The 22,187-nt window shown below is 44.0% G+C and overlaps 1 protein-coding gene across 14 annotated transcripts in view; it reads left to right on the top strand.

Moving 5' to 3' along the window:
• Positions 1-22,187, top strand: part of HDAC4 (histone deacetylase 4) — a 267,149-nt gene that overhangs the window by 145,602 nt on the left and 99,360 nt on the right. For 9 of the 14 annotated variants that reach the window (XM_037398254.1, XM_037398252.1, XM_037398253.1 and 6 more), the window contains 2 exons: positions 13,324-13,474; positions 18,389-18,509. In XM_037398254.1, the coding sequence (XP_037254151.1) occupies positions 13,324-13,474; positions 18,389-18,509 (272 nt within the window). The remainder of the gene's footprint in view (positions 1-13,323; positions 13,475-18,388; positions 18,510-22,187) is intronic. The other 5 variants (XM_037398255.1, XM_037398251.1, XM_037398245.1 and 2 more) reach the window with 2 other exon arrangements.

The raw sequence follows: 22,187 nt of genomic DNA, 5'->3' as shown, positions 1-22,187 counted from the left end.
GGAATGGAGTCACATCCCGCTGCCACCGGGCACATGCGGGGCTCCCTGGGGCTTGGGGCTGGCCCTGCTTCACGCCTCTATCGACGGTCTGGGCGAGGGGGTGGTGGCCCCGCAGCCAGCCTGGGGTGGCACCGTGCGGGGGAGCGCGGGGCTGCCCGGGGCAGGGGGCTGTGCAGGGGCAGGGGGCAGGCCGGGCCCAGGGCCCGAGGCCACCGTGTGAGGGTCCCCAGGGCTCAGCGCCGGGCCCTGCCCGCGGGTCACCCCAGCCCCAGGCAGCGCCGCAGGCCGGGGCACAGCGGCTGGGCAGGGCCGGGGGGAAAGGGCCCGGGGGGGCGGCTGGGGCCGGCTGGGCACCAGCCCCCGGCCTGCCCGGGTGGCCGAGGCGGCCGGCAGCGCCCTGGCTGGTGTCCGGAGCGGCGTGGCCGGCAGGGCCGGGGCAGGGACCGTGCCCTGCGCTGGGCACCGGTGCGGCCGCCCCTCGGGCCCCGGGGCAGCTTCGGGCCCCTCACGTCAGGGGGGACGCGGAGGGGCTGGAGCATGTCCGGAGCGAGGTGGGAGTCGGTCCCTTCTCCCTGGGAACGAGTGACAGGACAAGGGGAAACGGCCTCGAGTTGCGCCAGGGGAGGTTTAGGTTGGGTCTGAGGGAACATTTCTCCACCGAAAGGGCGGTGAAGCCCTGGGACAGGCTGCCCAGGGGGGTGGTGGGGTCACCATCCCTGGAGGGGTTTAAAAGATGTGCAGATGTGGTGCTTGGGGACACGGTTCAGTGGTGGGCTTGGCAGTGCTGGGCTATTGGTTGGACTTGATGATCTCAAAGGTCTTTTCCAACCTACATGATTCTAGGATTCTCCGATTTATTTGTTCACCTGTTCCTGTACTTGAGCAGCATTTTCTGTGCTTTACCCTTACGCCTGTTTCTAAATCCTAGTGCTTAGAATTCCTAGATAGTAAGCATGTTTTGGATATAGTAGAGCAGCGTGTCCGTACAGTTACGCATGCACAGCAAATATTGCATTGGATCCCTCTTTTGTCAAGACATTCAGGTTTAAGTACCTTTGTAGTCTTCCACCTATAGATGTTGAATAGTTTTGTCAACAGGAATACAGTGGCTGGACATCTGTTGTAAAAAGTAAAAAATAGTTTTGATGCATTTAAGCAGCTCTTCTGTATTTTGGGCAGACATATACAGCCAGCATTGCTAAGTTACAGCAAGCAACGCTATGAGGGTTTTAAGAGCTTACTTGTTTTACATCTTACGCATTTAGCTAGTACAGGAGGAGTCATGTTTTATGTTTGTTTTCTTTCTTCTATTACTGTGGTGTCATTGTGAGCAGAGGAACTGTTCTGATTTGCTGTGAACTAAGTAGAGGGGAACATCTCTCCCACCCCCAAGCAAAGCACTAGTGTAAGAAACATCTTAAGGTCGTCTTAAGTAAATGAAATTTGGCTTGAAAAATGCTGAAATGTCTGTCTTGTTTTTCTTTTCAAGTAGATAACTTTTTCCTGTTGAAATCTGAAGTTTTGGCATTTTCCAGAACTTATTTTTATTCCGGCTGCCTGGTTTTAATCCTCTGACCTAGTGCAAGAGGAGAAGATGATGGGATGGCTGCAGTCTGCCTGCACGTGTGATCCGTTCCCTTGTGTCCCCCCGAGCAGTCCTTGCTTTTATAGACATTGTGTTTTGGAAGATATGGCTTCCACATAAAGGTGACAAATTCCAGAAGACTCTGCAATTTGGAGAGCTAGGCTACAAGTGAAATAATATGGAAAAGAAGATGATGGACACAGAGCTCGGCACATGGAGGGAGCGGGATCGTTGTATGCAGACGAGAAAACCCTGACATGTTTAGGGAAAATAAGCCGAGCCTTATGAAGACTTCACACCATACGGAAATAGGGAAAACTGTCTTTCACAACTCCAGTGCAGCTTTGCAGATTGCTGAGGCTTGACATCTGAAAGTGGTGCGGGAAAAGAAGCCAGAGCTGATGAGCACCAGAGGCTGCTGCGGGCTGGCTGGAGGCAAGGGTGACAGCTCCTCTCTCCTGTAGCTGCCTACCTTCAGGGAGACAGATTTTCCGCTCCAGCGTGCCTCGCCAGATGTGTAACAATATTTATAGCCTTCAAATCTGCCTTCCTAAACAAAAACAATGATGGAATAAGGAGCTTGGCGTCTGGGTCATTGCTGGTGAGGCGGTGGAAAGCCTCTCCACAGGTCCCAGTGTGAGCTTTCCTTGACCTTTGATTGCAAAGGAATCGGCAGTGAATTTTTTCCTTTGTGAGTCACTCATTCCCGGCCAAGATCAGCTGGAAGTTACCAAAAGCTTTTCCATTTGCCTCCTGGTCAAGGGCCGGAGCGAGATGATTGAAGAGGGATAGAATCCGCACTTTGGCAGGGCGAGAGGCACCTTGGGAGGTGTGAGCTCAGCAGAGGAGTGAAGGATGTGGTGGGTAGTGCGGTTAATCTCTTCTGTCCCTGTGCTGCCCAAGCTCAGAGCAGGGCTCTTCCCAGCTCTGGCTGTTTTATAGCTAAAGCCGGAAACTTATTCAGGATGCTGACGCACGTCAGCATTAGCACATGACAACAGACACCAGAAGAGTCCTGATGGTGATGGGATAGCAACACAGCCAAGCAGCTGAGCCTCACAGCTCCTCATGGACCTGAAATCCTAACCTGGAGACATGCAAACTTGTTAATTCTGTCACACAATGCTATTCCCGGTTTTCCCATCATCTGAGAAAAGGATATTTGTGTGCATCAGTACCAGAGGTGGTGCTAGGCTGTACATGCAATGTATACAGGGTGTTCAGAGAAGTCATGGCTTTCCATCTAATTAGCAACAGCAAAAGGAGCTTTGTAAAGATGTTCACTGAGGAGGGATTCTGAAATTGGTTTGTTTTTTCTTTTAACAGTACAGCGATTTCCTACAGTTAGCAGTATGCTATGCTGCTTAATGGCTTTATGCCAGTAAATAAAAATATGTGGAATGTTTTCAGATATTGGATTTATATATATAGCAATGTTCAGATAAAGCCTGATGAAGTGGTTTTATTAGTTTTTGCTGGTTTTAGATGACTTTTTTTTTTTTTTTCATCAGCATAGCTTCCAAGCCCCGACTGAGAGGTGGTAACGCATCTGAGGTGTTAGCCCTGTGTTGGGAGACATGGGGTCAAACTCTCTGGCCACTCCTTATATTTGTTTTGGAGAGTAAAAGTCTTGCAGGGAATCTTCTGGATAGATTTTGTAATGCTGTAAAGCAAATGTAATTTTTTTTTTCCCCAAAGATGACTACATTTAATAACTGTCGTGTTGATGCTAAAGTGAGAAACTGTTGTTTGCTTTCATTTGGAGCCACCTGCCCTTGGAATGACAGGTTTGCTTGTAGGATAGCTCATTGGGCACAAATCACATTGTCTTTTAGCGTGGCTGCTTTCAGTGTAGCTCTGACAGTGCCTAGAGCCTCTTTTTGGTGGCCTCTCCATGACAGTTCCTACTTTACAGGAAAAAATGTGCTTGTTTCAAATCCACTGATGGGGTTGGTGTCATCTGCTTCACCCTTGTAGCTGCACTAGGTAGCACCTTCCCCATACCCCCAGGTTAGGGACGCTGAAGGGTAGTGCCTTGGTTCCTGCAAAGCATCCCCTTTCCCCTGTGACCTGCTGCTCATGTTGGACTCTGGAAGGGCAGACTTCCATTTTACCACATCCCCCATACCCCAGCTCCTGTTGCTGAGCGTGTCTGTTCCATCCTTCCTGCCTGCTGCAGCCAGTGCAGAGGGACTCCCTTCGCTCAGTTTTGTGCCGCTCTTCTGCAGAGTGCCCATTTCTTACAGCCTGCATCGTTTTCAAGAGAAACTTAAAAAGCGAGGAGATACCAGGTGTCCACCTCTGTCTGTATTTTGACATGATAGAATTATTCATCTTAGAAAGCTGCGGCTGGGTACAGTTGGTGGTAAAAAACCAGACTGAACATTTTGTGCCTTGTTACTACTTGAATGTATTGTACTGTGCTCTCTTGCTATTTCTAGAAGGCTTCCTGTTCTTTTTTGGTGACCTTGCCTCGTTTTTCTGTTTCATGGAGCTGGCTCCAAGATTTAGACCTGTATCCTGCAAAACTTCTGACAGAAGTAACCCTAAGGAAAGCTTTAGTATGATCAGAGTATTTGCTGTCTTTGGAGGGTGGGAGGTGACTTTCCTCAGCCTCAATTCAAGATCTTTTCCAAGAATGATGAGGACAAATCTGCGTGCAGAGAGGTGGGTAGTGTCAACACATTCAGACAACAGCTTGGACATCTGTAAGCCCCATCTCTCAGTTGAAGTAGTCATGCAGCAGGCTGATTTAATTTGAGTTTCTTCCTACCTAGCGTTGGTGGTTTCTGGACTGAAGCTGAATTGCTCAGCCAGGAAGGTTGTCTGCCCTGGTTCTTACAAACCTACTTCAAAACTGGTAAAAGAAGCATATTTCCTTTTGGTTTCTTCTGAGATGGGCCATGGTTTGTTGGGAGGAAGGAGCAGAACAAGAACTCCAGTTTTCTCCCACTTTTGAGGTGCGTAAACCAGTGTTTGAGATGCAAAAACCTCAGTCAAAAGTGAAGTCTCAGATCTCACTGCAGTCAGCGGACATGGTGGCTTTCATCCTGTGAGTCCCTGTACTGGTGTCCATGGAGTCCGCTGGTACAGCCGGATTTGTCCTCCTTGTACCAGTCTCTTTGCTTTGGAGCTTACAGCTTTCGAGCAGAATATCGAGGTTTTTTGAGCCATCAGCAGTGGGAGATGAAAAGTCTGTTGCCCCTGGTACTCGGCTGCTCCACATTCCTTTGGTGAAGCCAAAGAAGAGACATTCACCCAGTGCATTTTCTTGTTAATTAATCTTGTGAAGTTGGGAGTTCAATTGGGCTGACTTATGGGTGTTCTGAAAGCTGAATGTCTGACGTAAATGGCAGAAATGGCAGAGTTCACTGGCTGACAGATAACAGGATCTTTTTTTTAGTAGCACATGCTCACTTTTTCTGTGGAGTCTGAACAGCTTTTGAAGTGGTCAAATTTCTGTTCTTTCATCCTTTGTAGCATAAGTTTGTCACCCAGCAAAATGCGTGTGGGGCACAGTGAATATTTTTTTTTAAAAAAAAAAGCCAGAAACCTTATGATCTCTATTCAATTTGGAATTTCAAAATAAACAGCAGAAGGAATATTTTTCAGTTCACATTCACTTGGGAATTTTCAACTCTGATTTTATCTTATTTTTGAACTAGATAAAATAGATTGGAAGTAGTCAAAGAGAACACATAGAGAATCAGGGCAGGAGTAAAGAAATACCCAAGTGGATCCTGCTATTATGCTGGGAATATTGACCTGTTAATATATTGCTGTTGCTGATAAATTAACATTCATAAACTTGTAATTCCTGTTGCTGAATATAGTCTCTTAACAACGTTGAGCTGGTGTATGGGAGAATGAAGTTGCATTTAAAACATAAATCAGGTTGTGAAAAACTTCACTCACGTACACACAATGTGAACAACGTTGGACTAATCTCCTTTTGTTTCCTGTTTAACTGGCAGTGGTGGTGTATAAAAATGATAAGTATTTGGTATTTGCATTGATGGCATGTTACCTTTAAACACAACACTTCTGCTGGGCTCGCACGAGCATCAGATGATGTTAAACATTTGTTCCTAGCCTGCAGCCTTCCTCTGGGCACCGTGGGTGCTGAGGCTGTCACTGCCTCGTGTCAGACGAAGAGCAGCACTTTGCAATCTGCTTTACCCCCATGTCCACCCGCTGTCGCATGGAGCTGAACCCAAAATCACACAGTAATGGCAGCTGATGCTGTGTGTCAGCAGCCACGCTGCCAGCGGTGCTGTGGATGCAAATACTCCATTTTCACTGCTTTTCTTCCCTCCCACCCCCCTTTTTTAACTTGGTGGTTTGAGAAGCCCAGCAGGAGCACTTCGGTGAGGCCTCCCATCTCTGCCAACTTTCTGGTTCGGTCACTTTTCCTTCACATGGGTGATTGGGAATGGTGGATCAGTGGATGCAGTCACGCTCTTCCTTTTCTTTATTCATAGTTCCTTCTTTGATATCACCAAAATGCAGTGGTGGCTCCTCTAGCTGGTCCCATTATAGGATCTCTTTATCTTACATCTCCACTCCTAATACTGGTTTTAGCCTAATTCCAACTCCTCTGCTCCCTACACCCCAAAACAGTTCACAAAGGACATAACTGCTCCTCTGAGGACTGAGGTCTGATTGCTTATGGCATTATAAAATCTCATTTATCATTAAACATCCGGGGCTCCTTATTTTAGAGGACAATTTATAAGGTTCTTTGATTTACAGAGATTCCGTATTACCATCCATGCTTGGAAGGATGTTCCCTGCTCCTGGTGCAAGGTGTACGGATCTATCCTCCCCTTCAATAATAACAACCATGCAAAGCACAGCAGAGGCATATGCAGAAGAGTTTTCCTCACCTTTAGCAGGGAAAACAGGAATAGGAACTGAATATGCTGGATACTATGAGTGGAACTCACTGCTTTCTAGAAAGGCTCTTGGATACTCTGCTTCTGGAGGAATGCTAAAAACTAGACTGGAGTGGCAGTCAGGGAGCAAAAGGCACACACGAATGCATTCCCAGTGCTTTATTTTTGCAGATATTCAGGGCTTAGAGGGACGAAGCTGCTGTGCAAGCTTTCAGCCTTTTAGGAGAGATGAGTAGTAATGGCATGGGAAGGAAACTAGAATACAAAATTACATATCCATATATAAGCTGTGCCAAACCTATAACGTGAGATCTTTTCACCTAGAGCTGGCAATCAGGGAACATAACCATCGTTCTCTTTCCTGGAGACATCTGAGCCTCATAAACTTGAACACCAGACATTCTCAGTAGGATATGTCTAACCGAGATCAGTCTCTTGCCCAGGAAGCTGTCGGCTGGGAAGGATCATTTCCCTGCACAGCGAAGAGATGCTGCCCACGGGAACTTCTGGCACAGGGCTGCTTGCTGTCAGACTGCCTGATAGCTGGAAGGGGCACGCCGAATATATGTTCAGCCGCTGATGTGTCCAAGAAAAGAAATGATAGACTTTCATTCTTCTGAGCTGTGCTTTCAGATTTCTGTGTCTTGGCTTCTGCTGAAAACCACAACTTCCCCCCCACACACACCCCCCCCCGCCCCTCATATCCCAGTACAACTGATTAATTCTAACTAGCCTCCGGTGCTCCAGGAGATATCTGAAACACGCCATGACGGAGCCAAGAGAGCAAATCCTGAAACTGGAGCCACAGCCTGAGACTTCAGTAAACAGGATGGAGAGAAGATGAAGCAGAGAGTCCAGCCAAAGGAATGTCCAGCATTGAGATCGCTCTAAAATAACCCAATACAACAGTTCTCCCAGAAATCTGTCAACATCTGTGCTTTGCTTCCACCCATAGTTGATGATTTTTCAGAGATGATTTGATGTGTAGGTGTGTTGGTGAGTTCTTTCTTGATCATCACCTACAATTTTCCTTTATTTTTACAGAATCTGAACTCCAGATAATTTTAAATACCTGATTGAACCCCTCAAAACAGTAGAATTTTGCCAAAGCAGGTGGCAGATCATTTGCCTTAAAACCACTATCTGCACCAAAAGCCCAGCCTCACTGCCTGCTAGGTGAGAGGACAATTACATGAATCTTGTGAAAGTGTTTACTGGGCTGTGCCTTAGCTCAGCCTTTAAGAGTACAAGTTCAGGGGGTGCTGAGATCTGCTTTGTTGGGATTTTTTTGGTCTTGTCTAGCATTAAGTTGTCGGGTTTGAAGCTAGTATTTTACTTACACATCCTTACAACTTCTTTGAAGGTAGGGCCTCCATCAAAGCCCTGAACCTGTTGTTCAGGGATGGCAGGTGAAGTAGTTGTACAATGTCTTGGAGCTTGCCTGCAAGAAGTCCTCAGACTGCAATCTTATGACGGGCTGGATGGTGCCAGCATGACCTTCTGCTGAGATGGAAACATGTGTACGGGTGGGGAGGAATGCTGACCCATAGCTGGAGGATCAGGCTGCCTTTCCATCTGTGTTCCTTCGTACCCTAGCTGCCTTGTGCTGGGAGAAAGGAGGAATCTCCTGCAAATACAAAGAGCAGCAGAAGTGCTTGGAGTGATGTCCCACCATGCTGGAACACCTTCAGCAGGTGATCTCTGGCATAGATCAAGATGCAAGTTAGGAGTTGGACGCAACACTAAGCTGCTTTGGATCCCAGGAAACATTTATCAACAATAAGTATGCCAACTGTTGTTAACCCAGGCTTGCATCTGTGATTAACTGCATGAGTAAGGATGAGCTGTCTGGGTACAAATAGTTTTATGCTGCCTTCCACTAATTGCAGTAAGCTATTCAAAATATATATTATAAAAACCTAGGAGCCATAGTCTAAGCTTCAAAACCTCTCCTGCTTTGCAGATTTTAATCAGTTTGACCGTGGCGTGTGAAGTAAATGACAGAAACACCTTTAAAATGACTGTTGTGTGAGAAGGAGGAAACAGAGGAGCATGGGCAGAGAGCAGTGGCTTCGAGAAGAATAAGGTAGTACCTGCAAGTTACTGAGATGCAGGAAGGACCCACGTTCTTGCTACTAGTTTAGCAAATTGAGAAGTGGTTATAGAAGTCTTAATGCAACGTGTCGCCATGAAATACGTTCTCGTTCTTTCTGGTAAATGGGATCTTTGCTGTCAGCACCACGCACTTCCCAGGAGGACACTGGCTGGCTTCTGGGCTGAGTTTGATGGAAGATTTTTGGAGCACTGTTTCCACTTGTTTTTATGCCTGAAGGAAACAGTTTTAGCTCCACTTTGCTTAAAAAGAGGTTTCTTTGTGCAGTGGAGGTTGACAGTGCACTTGCTGATAAGGTGTCAGTCCCTGTTCTAGGTAGACGTGCTTGAGAACTGAAGACAATTGAGGAATGGGATGGCAAAATCCACTGCACCGCCAAGTCCTCACAGCTAGCTGACCGTTGATAAATACTTGGAAATACTCTACATTCTCCTTATTACATTTATTAATATTAATATATGCTAAAGGAGCACCAGCAACACTAACAACAGGTACAGTTGAACATTTATGTAGTCTTCATAAATAGTGGAAGCAGTGACATTAAACATATGCAGGAATCCCCATAGTTATAAATATTTACAAATACTTATTTTGGCAAGAGCACCTAATTCAGATGTTCCTAGCTGCACTCCCTAGTACAGTGTGCATGTCTGTCACACGGTATGCTCCTGAAATTGATAGTTGAATTAGTCTGAATGCAAGGGATTTCCCTCAGCATATCGCTTTGTATTTCACAAATATTTAAATTTCATTTGGGGAAAAACCACACCGCTCCAGCTATGCACAGTTAATACAAGGGTGGTGCGGAGCTGGGGTCGGTTCATTTGCCAGCAAGAGAGATCTAATATGTTACGTGGTACATGAGCAAGGTCTCACTCTGTACTTAATAATCCTTATCAGAGCCACCTAAGCGTCTCTTGGTATGCCGTGAATTGCAGTTCAAGAGGTGCTTATGAATTCCTAACTCAGGCACTTCCCAAAAGACCCGAGCATGGGAGATTGCGTCCCACTCAAATGCCGCTCTGAAACATTTTGCCTTTAGACATCAGCGGGCTTTTTTTTTCCTCCACTGAGATAGTCAAAGGAAGGTTAAATGCCAGACTGAGCCCACAATGTGTGGGTGTTATGTTGCCAGAAGAAGTTTAGTGCGTGGTGCGGGAGGGGGTAAGACCATGCTGCAGTTGGCCACAGACTGGTCTGAACGCTCGCTACCTGTTAAAATTTGCCTTGATTGCTTTAACTGAAATAGAAACTCATTGTTTTCCTGAAGTTTCAGTTTATTTTGTGAACGGGAACAGGTTTTTGTATGTTACCAGATTTCCTGCTTCTCATGTTAGTCAGTGGTGGGTTCTCTTGCTGCTTATGGGTCTTTCTTCACAAAGCATCAGCAGAAAAAAACATTTTAAAATAAAAAAATTGAATTGTAACCCCCACAAAATATAATATTAGGGCACAGTCTAGCATCAAGTGAGTTTTAAAGCTTATGGTTTTAAAGTTAGGAAGGGCCTTTTTGCACAGAAAACTGATTTAATGTGATAGTTATATTCCCTCTGGCTCTATTATAACAAGATGGGTATCAGGAGCAGTAAGGATGAGCCAATGCAAGCTTCACCATGGGTCAGCACTCCAAATTCTTATCCGAGGTCCTTAGAGGAGCTGTAAAACCTGGACACAGTCTGTGCAGTGGGATTGCCTGAGCTGGGGAGCTGGTAAAGGCACAGCATCGTCAGCGCCCCTGCATTTTGCTGAGCCTGCACAATGTATTTCCTGTCAAATACTGTCTGTGTAGTTTGTTTTCAACCCTAAGCATGGAGAAATATTCATGCCGCAAGAAGACATCACAGTTCAGACAGAGCACCGGAATGAGTTTTCTTCACTCATTTTCTGAGGCTGCAGCAGACACCAACAAAGTGATTTCTTTTTTCTTTTCATGGATACAATTGGAGAGGTTGCCTCATTATATATATTTTTTATTTATTTATATTTTTTCAACTTTGAAAAGATTTGAAAACTATATTAAGAATAGGCTTTCTGGAAACCGGGGTCAAAATCAGCGGAAACAATACATCTCTAATGAAACTTCTATAAGCCATCCAGATACAAATTGGTCTTTTCATTTACATTTCACTACAGATGTCAATGAAAGCACAGTTCCTTCTAAAGCATCCTAATGTATGTAAACCATTGCAGGAAGCATAACACGCAAAGCCTAGGAGACTGCAGATGGAGAGAAAAGGCTCCTGATTTCATAAAAATAACAAAACCTGTTTTAACATATTGTGCATTAAATATTGTTCATTTGCATACTTTCTATGGCTAGGTTATAAAAGCCCACCATGTGGTGGACTTGTTGGAAGTCTGAAAAGATACTCTTTCTCCAAATGGAGATGTGTTAGTGGAAGCTGCTGCTTAATTATAAAACAAAAATAACTAGTTTTCTCTAGGGTTTTTTATTTTTTCCTTTTGTAGGTTTTTAAAGTCTGGGTTTTTTGTTGTTTACATAAAATTCAATAGAATTAGGAAGGGAAACATGGGTGCAATCACTGCAAATTCTGCTGACTGGGGTTCGGTGTTTTACAACAGTCTGCTTGGAACCGCCAGCAGCCGGGACTCCTCCATCAAGATTTTCCAGCAGATAGCCAGGCAGATTGTAAAGTACCTCTTACGTTATTTTTTTGCATCTTTATATAGAACGGTATAATTTTGTGTATCATCTACAGTATATCTGCAACTGAAACATTAGATGGTACAAATTTACAATGCCACAAATTAAAATAAGAAATTGCTGTCAAAAGCATAAATAGAAAAATATGCAAAAGAAGAAGGAAAAATCAGTGTATGTGGGGTGGGAGTCCTGTGTATGCGCATGCTGTCAGGGTTTGGAGAAAGATGGAGCAAGACGTTCTTGGAGGGGGCAGGTTCCCTGTCTTAATAGCTGTGGCTTGTCCTCATCCCTTTCCACATACGGGATTTTGTGAACCTGGAGCAGTGGGTGGTATCTGAGCACAGGCACCCATTAAGTCCAGCCTCAGAGAAGTCTCATCTATCGCCAGAGCGGTAAGGGTTCTGAAGGTTAAGGTTGCCAGCTTAAAATCAATCTGCTAGTTTACAAGCTGCCAATGTAAAGAGTGTGGGGCAGGCGTAAGGCAATCGGGGTGGCAGAGCAGCCCAAGTAGTTTGCCTTAGCACGTATCTTACTGGAGAGAGTGCACATAAAATCGGGAGGCGGTAAATCTTCATTTAAGATATACATATATATATTATTTATTTTTTAAGAAAAAGCAGTTTTCAGTGGATTTCAAGGGGAAGCCCTGTGCCCAGGGAAGTGCCTTTTGCAAACCCCATGGATATCCTTTCTCACCTAGCCAAGTTGCAAGCTGCTGAGACTTGTCATTTGTCACCTGCTTTTCCACAGCCTGGCTTGCTTCTGGCTGGCTGTCAAGACATGGGGTGTTCTCTGAGCACTGACAGGTATCGCCCCAGGGCCCGGCAGATCCAACTGATTGCTCCAGTCTCTCAGTCTCTGGGGGAATACCCCTGGGCCCAAAAAGGACACTCTGGGCTGGGGAGATCCACACCAAGTTTCCTGTGAGGTTAGTGTTTCCATGCTCATCTTCCAGGTGCTGGGATTTGGACACCCCCGCCAAGGGAGGACTTGCAGTGTATGAGGGTTGGAGCCTTTGGTGCTTCAAGTCTTGAACACTCCATTTGATGAAAGCTTTGCAAATCTTGACCTTAATTAGGCAACCTGTCTCTCTGTGCTTTCCGTGAATGTGTGCAAATCGAGAGAGCCAGGATAAATTCTTCCTTGAGAGATTATTGGAAGAATATTTTTTTATATATCTATTGAAGTAATTCTTTTATAATTAAGCTCAGAAACAAGTGGTGGTCATGGCCACAAGGCAGCTAGTCCTTTGGCATTTAGCTTGGGGTATGAGTTTTGCACTGCAGATGGGAAGTAACCGTCATTTGATGAAATTAAAAAGATATAGTTGTCCTAGTCCATGAGAACTTCCCTCATAAGAGAGAGAAACCAGAGTCTAAAGTCATACAATTGAAGGCTTATTCAAAAAAGCATATGCACAAGGAGACTGAACTGGTCTTGCAAAGCCCATGTTGATGATGGTGTATTTTGCTGCGAGTGCCTGACTTGGTGAGCTCAATGACATTCCTTCAGCATAGGGTTCGTACACAACGAACATGTGAGTATTCATCATTAAGATGTCCTAATGGGGTTTTAATTAAAACAGACAATGGAGAGAAAATTCATGTCCACCTGCAGTAGCAGTTTGCACTGGCTCAGCACAGACTCTGGGCACCAGACTCCGGCAGGGCCGTGGTGGCAGCAGACTGCTCGCGGAGAACTGGGGACCTGGATGTACCCTTTGGAAGCAGCAAAGTGATTGGGGAAGCACCTGCTTGGGCAGAAGCTTTTTGTCAGTTTCTCGGATTAGGTGCTTTCTGAACAGGATGCTTGTGCTTGTAAACAGACTGTGAACTGAAACCTGGAGCATATAGTGCCTATGGTTTAGCATAAGTGCTATCCTGAACTAGAAATGGGCTACATGAAATGAGTTGTGGTGCAGGAGCCTCTAGACGAGGAAAATGCCTTTTTTCCTATGTCTATGAATTAAGCAACATTATTGTCACCTGGTAGCAGCTGCTGGTTTAGCTCTGGGAAGTCTTGACGCTGTTAATTTGTTGTTCTTCCCCTCGTCCCTTCTCCGCAGCAGCAGCAGGAGATGCTGGCAATGAAGCATCAGCAGGAGTTGTTGGAGCACCAGAGGAAGTTGGAGCAGCACCGACAGGAGCAGGAGCTGGAGAAGCAGCACCGAGAGCAGAAACTTCAGCAGCTAAAAAACAAAGAGAAAGGAAAAGAGAGTAAGTAGAGCAAGCTCGCTTGTTTCAGCGATGACAGGTAGAGCAGATGAATGGAAGCCATAAAGCAGCTTCATAAAGCTGGAGAAACCTTCATGCTAGACTCTCTGCAGAGCTTGGCTGCGCATGGAGCTTATGTAAACTGTTAGGAGGTATTGAGGGTTAGAGAGAAATGTATTTCTATGCTTTATCTTCATTTTTGTCTTACTAAATGCCATTTTAGCATTTTTCAAAAGGAAGCGTATCGTCTCTTTACTTGATTTAACATTTTTTGAAGTATTTTTGGCAGCATTCCTAATGGAGGCAGAATATTAAGCCCATAAAATACACCAGATGCACACTGCATTTCTTTTTCTTTCACTTTTCTTAATTTCACTCTCTTAAGATGTAGCGGAGTTCTCAGTTCTTAGCTTTAAAGTGTTTTCATTCAGAAAGTACTTCTTTCATGAGGTTACAGATTGTGGTTGCCTTTCCCACGTGTCATTATGCACTTCACAAGATTCAGTAAAATGATTATGGCCTCACAATTTCCCTTATCAAAGACACTTTGGTTGCTTGTTCGGTTTTCTTTTAGAAGTGAATGGGAGGAAAAATACCTTACCAAGTTGTACTCATTAGGTCTTCATTTCAAATGAAATAAGCCTGTGATGGAAGAAGTGGAGAGGGCTGAAGGGTACCAGGAGATGGGATACTGTTTGGGGACCAGGAAGAAGACAAAGCTCCAAAAAAAGTGTTTTCTAGTAGGAAAGGACTGGGGTCTAGGAGACTTAAAAAAAAATCGTCTGAAGGTTGAATTCCTTATCCTGCATGTGTGTCTTGCAACAGCAGGCTAAGCTGCAGCCAAAATCAGGGAACACACAGACCTACCCCATTATCTTTGCGAAGCCGCTCATAGGAAGTGCAGTGCGGCTGCGTGTGTTTGGGTTGGGTTTTGTTCATTTTAAGTACTAGAAAGGCCAAAGGATCAGATTCTACTTAATAGAAGCAGTTTAACATTTAGGAGTGAGTAAAGGCGATGATAATGCAGGTTTGCTACTCTGGTGCCCAGTTGCTGCCACGTGCGATGCTTTCCATTTTCCTCTTGCTGCTTTGTGTTTATTTTCCAGAGTATAAGGCAGTCGGTTCGAGGAGGATGTAAGCTGTAAGCGTCTCCACTTCACCCTGCTGTTCTCAACAGCTGTTGATATTGTATCAATGTTTTACTGGGCCTCTCTGCAAAATTGATATCTGGCTATTCTCGTTAAAGTAATTTGCAAATAAATAAAAATGCCTGATTAGCTGTAAAATGGTAAAAGCATTGAAGCACCTTGTGGGTGAGACACTTAGGTGTAGAGGAAAAAACAGGATTTGGGGACGTTAAGTTGAAAATCCTGTTCCCATGGCTACAGTTTTATTTTTAAATTACTTTTTATTTAAGTACTATGGTATATAATCATTATAGCATCTCAGCTCTTAAGTATTTATAAGTTATTTTCCTCAGAAAATTTTGCTAAGTGCAACAGAGCTAAAATTGTCCTGATCTGAAATATGAAGAGTGAGTAATAGATGTATAGTTTATTCTCCCTCCTTCCCCTGTCACTGTAAGCCAAAATATATTGCTTTGTACCTTTTAGAAGGATCGGTTTATATTAACATACCATCAACTCCTTGCGTTCTCATCTCAGGAACCTTAACCTGTCCCTCGTAAACTGATATCTGATATCATAAAGGTATCTGCTGTCGTAAAGCTTTTCGTCAAAAAATGTTCATCATGTGGGCAGGCCGGGCCGACGGTGTGTGAGGGTCCCCAGGGCTCAGCGCCGGGCCCTGCCCGCGGGTCACCCCAGCCCCAGGCAGCGCCGCAGGCCGGGGCACAGCGGCTGGGCAGGGCCGGGGGGAAAGGGCCCGGGGGGGCGGCTGGGGCCGGCTGGGCACCAGCCCCCGGCCTGCCCGGGTGGCCGAGGCGGCCGGCAGCGCCCTGGCTGGTGTCCGGAGCGGCGTGGCCGGCAGGGCCGGGGCAGGGACCGTGCCCTGCGCTGGGCACCGGTGCGGCCGCCCCTCGGGCCCCGGGGCAGCTTCGGGCCCCTCACGTCAGGGGGGACGCGGAGGGGCTGGAGCGTGTCCGGAGCGAGGTGGGAGTCGGTCCCTTCTCCCTGGGAACGAGCGACAGGACAAGGGGAAACGGCCTCGAGTTGCGCCAGGGGAGGTTTAGGTTGGGTGTGAGGGAACATTTCTCCACCGAAAGGGCGGTGAAGCCCTGGGACAGGCTGCCCAGGGGGGCGGTGGGGTCACCATCCCTGGAGGGGTTTAAAAGATGTGCAGCTGTGGTGCTTGGGGACATGGTTCAGTGGTGGGCTTGGCAGTGCTGGGCTGTTGGTTGGACTTGATGATCTCAAAGGCCTTTTCCAACCTACATGATTCTAGGAAAAACATGACTTCCACAAATGGAAGATGTATATGAAAGTAAAGGTGTTTTTTTTCACAGGAGAAGAAATGATAGTTGCTCATCCTGTCTTTCCACGGTTAGGATTTAACCTAGAACCGGTCCTGTGTGTTGGTGTTTCCAAGCACTTCTGGGCATGGACCATTCAATTGTTGCTGCTCAGCCAGCCTTGGACCATGGCTTGTCTTGCACTATCTGCTACAATTTGGCCAGCTGTGGTCAGCCCACGCTATCCTTAAGGGGTTTCTCCCATTAATTACCATTTGTTCTGCTCCTCTGCTCTTTCATTGTGCAAACTTCTCCTGAGAGAGCCTGGTCCTGCTTCTGTTCTCCCTCGTTCTCTTCCCACTACTTCTGCATTGTCCTATATTGGGATGCTATTTGATCCTGGGACAATATGTAACTTGATTTTGTCTCTGCTGTAGTAACCTGGCTCAGTGTTTTGGCTCTTTAGAGCTATCCTGTCTGCAGTACTTTGCTCATTGTGGCGCTCTCCTGTTTGAAGTCTTATCAGTTGATCTGCTCTTTGCTCCCTGCTCCTTTTAAACAGTCAGGCCCTCTGAAATGAATAGGCCATCTTCACAGCTTGGTTTTCGCCACCACGCACAGCTGGTCCCCCAGACCGAGCTGCTGTATGGCCTCTTGCTCTCTGGTTCTTTCTCTCTCACTCTCCTTTTACTTTTCTGCGCCTTATGCTTCTATTGGGGTTGAGTGTCTTGCTTTCTGCCTGTTGACTTACTCCATGTGTATGGGCTTTTAATATCTGACTTCTGCTCTTGTCCTGTCTGCCTATACCCCTGCAAGGTGTATACTATTGCATATGTGACAGGTTGTCCCTTTCTGCCTTTGGAGTCCTCTTTAACATCTTTATGGGATCCCGCACAGCACTTCTGCCTATAACAATGTGACTGGGTCCACAATAACCCAGTATAGTATATGAGAAGTGAGTTGGATTCAGGTTTTTTTCTTTTGATCTTTGAACTCAAGGGTCAAGAGCTGAGTAATGGTCGGAAGGTCTTACATGACAGCTTGGTCCATGGGTCTGACATTGCCCAGGGAAGGGGTGGCCTACACATTTGTATCTTGTTAAACGTATATGGGGCCTTTCAGCTTCTAATTAAAGAGGAAGACAAGCCAGGGGAGCTTTTATAAACCTCAGGATTCAAAAATGTTTGATTTCAAGTCTTCTAAATAACATCAGATTTATCCAAAACTGACAGAACACAGTCATGTTTGATTATTTTAAAGATGCTAATAGATTAAAGATGACACTTTTGGGGGAGATAAGGCCTTTAAGCCTTAAGCGTGAATTTGTCACCTATTCTGGTCTAGCCATGTGGCTTGCTACACTCATATGACTTTATCTCCAGCTCCTCAGTTGAACTTCCCATTGGGCTACATGCCAAATGTACATTTGTAGAGCTGGTGAGAAAGGCAGGGCTCCAAAAAGGTGAATTTTCAAGCTTTGGAACACAGCTTTGGTGGTTGAACAATATTACATCTTCAGGCAGTGCTTTATAGAACTATTGCAGTTTTCTTTACTTGGGCAGATCGAAAAAAATGGTTTCCCCAGTCTGTCAAATGGCACCACATTGCTGAGTAGGATCCAGGAGACAAAAGGTCACCCTGTTGTATTTTAAGTTTTTATTCCCAGTAGAGCAAGCAGTTTTCCTGGCCTTTTCATTCTCTTGTAGCCCAGATATTTTTCCTTGGAATTCTTACTTTACGCCACGGTATAGATGAACTATCATTTTCCACATGTTCTGCTTGCCAAACTTTCTATGCATTACTCCATCAGGAACTGTGCCTGCGAATCTGTTCTGTCAACTGAATGATAATTTTAATCCATCATTGCAGTAAAACAGACTGGTCTCTATTGTGGAGGAAATAATGATTAGAAATTACACAGTTGACATTTTAACTCTACACTACAAAATTACTGACTTTCTTCTTTAAATGTTAGATTTTCTATTTGAAGAAATAGATTGCACACTTGTAAATGAATTGGAATATTATGTAGGTCTTATTGTACACAGATACTTTTGAACAAAGAGGTCCCTATTTACAAGTTTTCAAGACAAAATCTACATACGAGACATTTGTCTCGTTCCCCTTCTGCTTGCAGATGTGACATTTAAAAACTTGAGTGTACACAAGACCCTTTTTCTTAAATACCTTTGATTAAAAGAAAGCTGGAATACCTAGTACAAGTGCTTTACTCTAAGCATACTTTTATGCAAGTGTAAAAATCCTCTTCAGAAATCTTTTATAGTGAAATTATAAATCTCTGATTAAATCTCTGTTTTCAAACATAAGTTGTTATTATATGCAAAGCTAAAGAAAAAAAAGAGACCTCCCTACTGCAGGCACTTTGTTGTTTTCTCTTTGAAATAAAGGTTCTTCTTTTAGACTGGAATTCTGACTCTTTTTAGAAATTTAAATTCTTTAAAGTGTGTGAATTGATTAAATAACCTTTTTTATTTTTGACACTTCAGGTGCAGTGGCAAGCACAGAAGTAAAGATGAAATTACAAGAATTTGTCTTAAATAAGAAGAAGGCATTGGCACACCGGAATCTCAACCACTGCATATCCAGTGATCCTCGCTTCTGGTATGGGTAAGTGGTACTGGGCTTATCTTTATGATTCAGCCGGTGCCACCTTTTTTCACAATTGCTGGAGATGTGGGGAATAGACACGATGTGTTTACTGGATGAACCAGAACAGTGATAGATAGAATCAGGGTTTGACTTTGCTGTACGTTACCAAAATCTGTTTTTCAGAGGGTTTCAGTATGAATAATTTTCATGTCTTCTGTGATGGTCACAGTGTTTTTGTGAGTAGAAGTCTTTGCTGGTCATCTTTAATCCATGATTATTCAAACTCTCAAGTTCTACAATCAAGATCAACCTTTATAAGTTCTCTAGCTTTTCACCCAGAATTTTGTCCTGAGGTGTTATAAAACTTGAACTTTAGTGAAATGGGGAAATTACTTTTCATGTTTAGTGAACTGCAACTCAGGATAGTTGAGCTAGTGTTACATTTTTAAAGCCTTTAATGCTTACTGCTCATCTTAATCTCTCAGAGTTTAAAGTTTTGTTTACTTGGCTCTTCTCTGTAAACTGCTGGAAACATCAAATGCATCCTGTCTGCACTTCTAATCGCAATTGCCCCAACAACTGCATTTTCAACTGTTGGCCTTCAAGAAGGTGTGGGGTGAGAAGGTAACAGCTAATGTTATAATGACATGGGAACAAAGAGTGACTTCTTCAGTTATTTAAGATGCACCAAATAACAAATACAGGTGATGGCATTATTAACAAGGCACAAGTTTCAGTTCCAGAAATTCACTTCTTCATTTTCTAAAAGAAAATCAGAAAATATGAGATGATTTGAAAGCTTCCACTACTATAACATTGTGAATATATTTTAAATTTTATTTTTTTTTTTAAAAAAAAAAGGAGTTTGGATGTTGTCTTTAGTGACCATAAAATTCATGGAATTTTGAAGACACAAGTCAAGGAAGTTTTGCTGTGAAATTTGTGTTCAAGCTGGATGTCTGAAAGTATTTTAAGAATTTAAGAAATTAACATGCATACAGAGATGATGAGGTCATAGTCAGAAGATGTTTCCAAATTCAAGAAACTAAGCTGAAATTAGATTTGAAAGATATCCCAGCTATGAGCAAGTACAGAAATGCTGAAGTGTAGTTGGCAGAAAAATCCAAACGTTATTCCAGTAGGGTGAGATTGAGCAGTTTTAATGCATCTCTGAAAATCTAATCTAGGACTTGAAAATTGTATGGTTATGACACTGTTTAAAGTGGTGAAATGTTGTTAGCTTTATGCAAAGATAATATTTAAGGCCCACTAGGTCAGTATCAAGGGTAGTAGAAGAAATAGGAGAAACTGAATTTCAGTCAAGAAAACATAAATATCTTTTCTAGATAACTGATTTTCCACTGTTCTTAATTGAGACTCACCATGAAATTTGGGGATTTTGTTAAAAGCGGTTGAAGACTCTGAGCCACTGCGTTCTCCCATTTTTTTTCCAGTAGGTTAAAATGCCTGTTATGCAAAAGTGGTATAAAGTCAATTAGAATTAAGTATGTTAAACAAGTGCTTCCTTCCAAACACTTTGGTCCTTTGGCCCTAGAGAAACCCGGTACAGAATTGCCATCATAGGTGAATTTAGACAAGAGAAAAATAAATTTGGGAGTGGGCTGAATTCCTGATGTTTTGCACAGTTTTCAATTAACTGCTTTTTCACCAGGAATCCAGTATTTGGAGATGAATCAAAGAGCAGCAGTCTATAATACCCCTGTACGGTGCGGGGCCAGGAGTGATGCCAGAGGTTATGTAGCCAAGTTATATTTAAGGTTTTAGTATGTTCCCTGCCCTGTTTTAAGCTAATGCTGAGAACTTTCCAAGCACCAATATAGCATTTAGGTTTATTGTGGACGTTCATCAAAACATCCCTTTCTTGTGATGCTCCAGGGATACCAACAGGTAGAGACAACCTACAGACTCTTGCACAAGGGGCCATCCTTTTCCTTCTGGATTTAATGGGCTTACCATCCCCTCATCTGCCCTCCGTCTGTTTTACGGTGGGGAGAGGATCACTCACTATTCTGGTTCCTAACACAAGATGTGAAGAGGGAGGAAAGAGCCTCAGAGGCCTCACAAATCTTTCTAAGGGTCTGTCTCAGTGATAAGTTGCAGGCAGGCATGAGCTCGTTCTGCTCAGCCTTTGAGGAGGGCAGATGGCAGCAGGGCTGCGTGACTAGTGTCTTATCGTGCGGTGGAGGATTTTTAAATGCACCCTTCAGTTGTTAAGGCAGAAGTTGAGGATTTTGTGTTTCCGTTCTATTTAAAAAATACTTTTTTTCAGAAAAGAGAAAACCTTTAAATTAGTATTTATTTATATGGCACCTCACATAGGTTACCAATTCAGTTATAGAGATATTTATGTACGCACATACTTCTAATGTGATTCAATTGGGTGGTGTTTGGATTTAACACACGCAAATGAGGCTTGCAGAAGATAGACTTGATGCTCCTACTGTGAGCAGGCAAGCCAATTAAATGGTAACAGATGCTGAAATAGTCTTTTAAATGACACGCCTGCTTTTAAGCACTTCCTTCGGTCTTATTAAGGTTTGTGAATTCCTTTTTAAAAAAAAATTGAAAGCATTACTTGGAAAAAACAGATCTCCTAAGGGTATTGAACACCACAGTGGTTCTACGTCAATGGCTGTGACATGAAATATGTTCCATTGACATGTGAAATAGCTGCTGTTCCCCTGGCCCTTTTGGGCCAGGCTTCGGTTGTCCACTGAGATGTCCAGATGCTTTTGCCTTCAGTGGCTTGTATCTGTTTGAACTTCATTCAGCACTGCTGGTTACTGGTGCAGTACTGGGTGTCCGTTCACAATACGTCTCCCTCCAACCCTGATGGAGTAGCAGTATTAAACACCAGCCAGGCAGGCTGGCAGCAGTCTTGTGGCTTTTTTTTTTTTTTTTTTTTTAAAAAAAAAATTGGTTGGAAACAGAAGTGCTGAGGTACTAACAGACTGACTCCTGTTCTTACCTCTGCCATCAAGAATGGTTCCAAAGAATGTTTATCAATATGGTGATAGGCGCTTTATATATATAAATATAGATATATATATATAAATGTTTAGTTAGTGAATGTTTTCTAATTAGTCACGGATGTTAAAGGGCATTGTCACACACGGATCAACCCTTGAGATGAAAAGGGACCAGCTTCAGAGGTTTTGCAGGATATAGTCATAATCCAAAGAATCTACTAAACAAAAGACAAGAACTTGATAATGCCCAGTAACGTTTCTAGGGGGCTTTCACAAAGGTCTTGCTCAGTCTTCAGCTCTATGGTGTTCAAGCCACTTGGTAAAATCTGTTTAATATATACAGCTCCAGTCTATATGTAATTGTTTAAAATAGCTTTGTGGACTATAATTTTCAGATTACATTGATGATAGGCAACAACAGAATGGGTTCTTTTGAATTTCATTGTCAGACTGTGCCTCCTGTGGATTCTGAACCCACCTGACAGCCCTGCTTCCAGGAGGTTTTGATCTTCAAGATACTTAACATAAGTAAGAGTGGCTTAGCAGGGACACAGACAGAGCACCTTGGGGTTAGCAAACAGGGCTATTATTTCCCTAGGAAGTTGTCACAAACACGCTTGGGAAGTAGCCACTCAATGTGGTAGCAGTCATGAAGGGAGTTTAACTGAGTATTTGCATGGTAAGGAGCTAGAGAGATTTAATTATA

Source organism: Falco rusticolus, chromosome 8, assembly GCF_015220075.1.
Source record: "Falco rusticolus isolate bFalRus1 chromosome 8, bFalRus1.pri, whole genome shotgun sequence".
NCBI lineage: Eukaryota > Metazoa > Chordata > Aves > Falconiformes > Falconidae > Falco > Falco rusticolus.
The sequence above is the reverse complement of the archived record's forward strand: the minus strand, read 5'-3'. Positions and strand labels throughout refer to the sequence as shown.